Below are 4,089 nucleotides of genomic sequence, written 5' to 3' on the forward strand. Positions count from 1 at the left end.
CAGAAGAAAAATCTTATATCTGTTCCTATTTACAAAAATATCCATTTCAAACAATAAACCAAATAAAACAAAACAAAAAATTCAACTCCTCAAACAGTGACTCATTCAAATTAATCAGTTTCCTATTTCTTTAACAATTTTGCTTTGATAATTTTTTTAAAGGAATTAATTGATCCAATGCTTTTATAATCATTTTCCAGATTATTCTATAGTACAGCAGCCAGCTCACTTTGTCATACCAGGACAGCTGAAAAGACCTGTTACTTTTCCCACTGTGGGATCAATAAAAGTTTTTTAAATCTTACTTTTCCCCACCTTTTGCACCAAATCAATCTGAGGAGTTGATCAGCCCTGCTGTTTAACACTAAGTTTTTCTTTGTAAGGAAGACTATCAAATGGCTTCTTCAAAATCCAGTCCACAGCATTCAAACTATCTTTCATATGTGCAGCTTGTTACTGGCGCAAGGCTAGAGAGAAGTGCGTCCGCCTGTGAGTGCTTTGTGATGGTGAAGGGGCTCCACAGCCYCCGATGGACAGAAACTGCGATAGAAGTCAGAAAGAGACTCCAAACATAAGCAGCTACAAAACACCCGCCAGAAATAGAAGCTCGATTTGTCACTAGTCGTTTTTAACAATGAAAATGCTGCTAAAAGGATTAATAAAGTCTCCGGTTTAACTCAGAACAGAATCAAAATACTCCCATGGAATGTTTACATCAAAAGATTGCTGATTCGCTCATTTCTCTGTCAATCAAAAAGAGACTCAGTCACCGACAGATCATCCAATCATCATGCAGAAGCTGAGCATCCGGGCCGGCCGAGGCCAGCCCACAGCCCATAGACCCCCAGAGACGCTCAGCGTCCGATGGGCGGGCCAGCATTTATCCAATGACTTGTCTTGTTTCACTGCAGTCTTTGCATCGCTAATGAGCTATGTGTAAGCTCAGCGTCCGCACAGTTTAAAGCACTGTGAAGCTGCGGGAATGAGTGAAATGAGGAAAGCCGCGTTGTTACCAGTGATAAGAAGCTGATTCTGAACAAAAGTTGAGTGCGTTGTAGCGCATATTTAATCAATGACATGTACACACAACAGTATATATTTGATCTTTTTTATTGCATTTTAGGGGAAGCTGAGCTTCCCTTGCAGTCTTAGAGCAATCGCCTCTGTTTGATGATGAAGATTGACTCATTAATGGGTGTTGCTTTGAGTTGCTGTTAGCTTGAGAATATTTCCCTTTAAGGTAGAACTTCACGAGGGAGTCTCCAGAAAACACATGACTGATCAGAAGAGTTACAGATAAAGATCTGACGATGAGTTAGAGTCGTACAGTATACGTAAATGAACAGCATGATTTGTAATTGAGAACAGCTGGGATGATTTTAAATGGTTGGACTGAAAAGCAAATCAAGAGGATGGGACACAAAATAAATTGATAGGCTGGACAGGTAACAAAAACACTGGCAGAACGGAATATACTGGCAACACGGGCAGAACCAGAGGGGTGTCTGGCATGGAAAGTGCTTTCTCTGGCACTTGATTAGCCCCCCAACCACCCTCCTACCCAAAGGGGATCTTATAGATTTTGTATTTTCATTTAGATTTTGTTAAATATTATGCTCTAAATCTATTGTACTATATAAGTTTTTAGCTGTATATGTTTAAAAATGGCTGAATTGTAGCCATTTTTAGCATTAGCATTTGTGGTTAGCTTAATTTGGGATTAGCAGTAGCATGTGATCATTCTTAGCTACTCCACAACTTTAATCTCATTAAGTCTTAAAATTGCTGAATGTTAACCTTTTAAAGTTAGCTGTAGTGGCATTTAAAAGTGGGTAAAGATTGTTTTTGGCTACCTCTACATTAATCTTCAGCTTTGTTTGTCTAAAAAGGGTGGAATAATCAGCTGTGACTAGCATTCGGCACTTTTTTTTAATCATTCTTTGCTACAATCACACAAAATGTCAGCTCAATATTTCTTAAAACAGCTAAATTAAAGCCATTTTGGAATTAGCTGTGGTGGCCATCTTGAGTTTTTGAATCCAGAGTACTTTTTTTTATTTGTACGTACCCCATAAAAAAACACACCTTTGTCACCCCTCGCCAAAAAGTCTAGCTCCGCCCCTGCTGGCAAACAAACAAAAACACCACAAAACCCCAAACAGTGACAGCGTACAATTTGCAGTAAGTACCTTTAAATCATAAATGTGGGGGTTGCTGCCAAAGTGGATACAAAGTAGGCAGAGGTGGGTATGATGTAGGTGGAAGTAACACGCATGGCCTACAACACAGTTTTGCAAGTCATGCATGCAAAAATATGCTGTAATTTTCAAAAATTGGCCACATGAAACAGAGCCAGGCAGTGGTTGTAAATACTCAGAATTCATACGGGAATTCAGAAAAAAAAAATCATTTTCACCTGTTTGACTGAGTCAGGTTTGATTTACCAGCTAGTCTCCAACAAACAAACAAAAAAGTAAATAAATAAAAAAAGATCAAATAAATAAAACCGTCATTACATTCTAAATTTGACACCCCTTGGAATTTTTTTACATGTTGCAAAAAAAATTGCATTTGCATGTTTCTTTGACAATGGGAATCAACAGTTAGTTATCGTTGTGTAATTACCATCAGCATAAACTAAAATAAGCACAGCTGAGGATTGAACTAAAGAGTTTCACAATGAGTAAGAGTATCGTTGTTATTTGGCCAAAAATCCACCCCCTCACTAATTAGTGCAGAAATTTGCACTCAGTCTGATTCTATCACATTTTACTCTTGTGTGTTTTTTTTTCAGTGGATTTGATCTGTTTGTTTTCGCTGTGGTTTGTCTCATTTTCCCACACATGACAGAAACCCTAAATTGTCATTTTGCAGGTGGAGCAGCAGTTTTCTCACAAGTTTATTGTGACGGTGGTCCGAGCTGAAAATGTCACCAAAGGTGCACTGGGTGATCTGCGTAAGTCTGAAAAAACTATTTTTAGACATGTTATTCAGGGTTTGCTGCATGTTTACAACATTTTGAGTGAAAAAAAAATGTTTGTAGCTATATAGGTTGAAGGTTGTATTTYTGTCATGTTGTAATGATGAGTTGAATGTGCGTGTTTTTAGTGGATACTCCAGATCCATACGTGGAGTTGTTCATCCCGACGGCCCCGGAGAGCAGGAAGAAGACCAAACACATAGACAACAACATCAATCCGAAATGGAACGAGACGTTTCACTTCATATTAGACCCCAACCAGCACAACATCCTGGAGGTTAGACCTGCATTCTTACATCCAGTTCAGTCCAGTACAGGAAGACAAGCAGCGATGCATTGAGGCATAATTCCACATAAACACAGTTTGCTTTTTTTAGACTCTAATGAGGAAAYATGGAAGTGCAACCACTAGAGAATAGCACCGGACTGACTCATGTTTACCATCATCGAAATATACAAATAGTTTTTTCCTCTCGAAAATAACTTTAACTTTTGACTTAGTTTAACACCTTGATGAAACTTGATTATTGAAAACAGGATTTGTTCAAGTGAACTTGTTGTTTTTCTTTTTAAAGTATAAACTAATGTTGTTTGTTCTAACCAGTTAACGTTGATGGATGCCAATTACGTGATGGATGAGACACTTGGGACGGCATCCTTTGACATCACAAAGCTTGAAGTGGGACAAACAAAGATGGAAAGTTTCTGTATCGGTAAAGTAAGTGTGCTAATCTCATTCATCGATWCAGACGCACGTTGTGAAGGCCAGCACTGTCAGAACGTCTGCAAAATTAGCTTTAAACTCTTGTAAATGGCTCCCCATGTAAATATGGTTTACTGGGAAATGTGCAGAAAATCTACGGTTCTCAATTAAAAATGAAAATTTCGGAAAATATTCAGTGAACTTCAAACTATGAAGAGGAAATCTTTTTATTATTTTTTTTATTGTGAACAGCATAATAAATCAATAATTCTTATAGAAAATACAGAATACAATTAATCAAAGACAATTATTTTATCACTGATTTTTACCTCTGTAGTCATTTTAAAGCAAACCTATAATTTTTACCATATTAGTTTTAATATTTTGCATTCCAATTAATTAATTG

At 37.4% G+C, this 4,089-nt stretch overlaps 1 protein-coding gene across 1 annotated transcript in view; it reads left to right on the forward strand.

Annotated features, from left to right (window-relative positions):
- Positions 1 to 4,089, forward strand: part of pla2g4ab (phospholipase A2, group IVAb (cytosolic, calcium-dependent)) — a gene marked incomplete in the record, with an annotated part of 34,311 nt that overhangs the window by 7,495 nt on the left and 22,727 nt on the right. Inside the window, 3 exon segments of the mRNA XM_014007376.1 lie at positions 2,875 to 2,956; positions 3,109 to 3,257; positions 3,585 to 3,698. Of these exon segments, the coding sequence (XP_013862830.1) occupies positions 2,875 to 2,956; positions 3,109 to 3,257; positions 3,585 to 3,698 (345 nt within the window).

The sequence above is a fragment of the Austrofundulus limnaeus genome, unplaced genomic scaffold, assembly GCF_001266775.1.
Source record: "Austrofundulus limnaeus strain Quisiro unplaced genomic scaffold, Austrofundulus_limnaeus-1.0 Scaffold41, whole genome shotgun sequence".
NCBI classification, from domain to species: domain Eukaryota; kingdom Metazoa; phylum Chordata; class Actinopteri; order Cyprinodontiformes; family Rivulidae; genus Austrofundulus; species Austrofundulus limnaeus.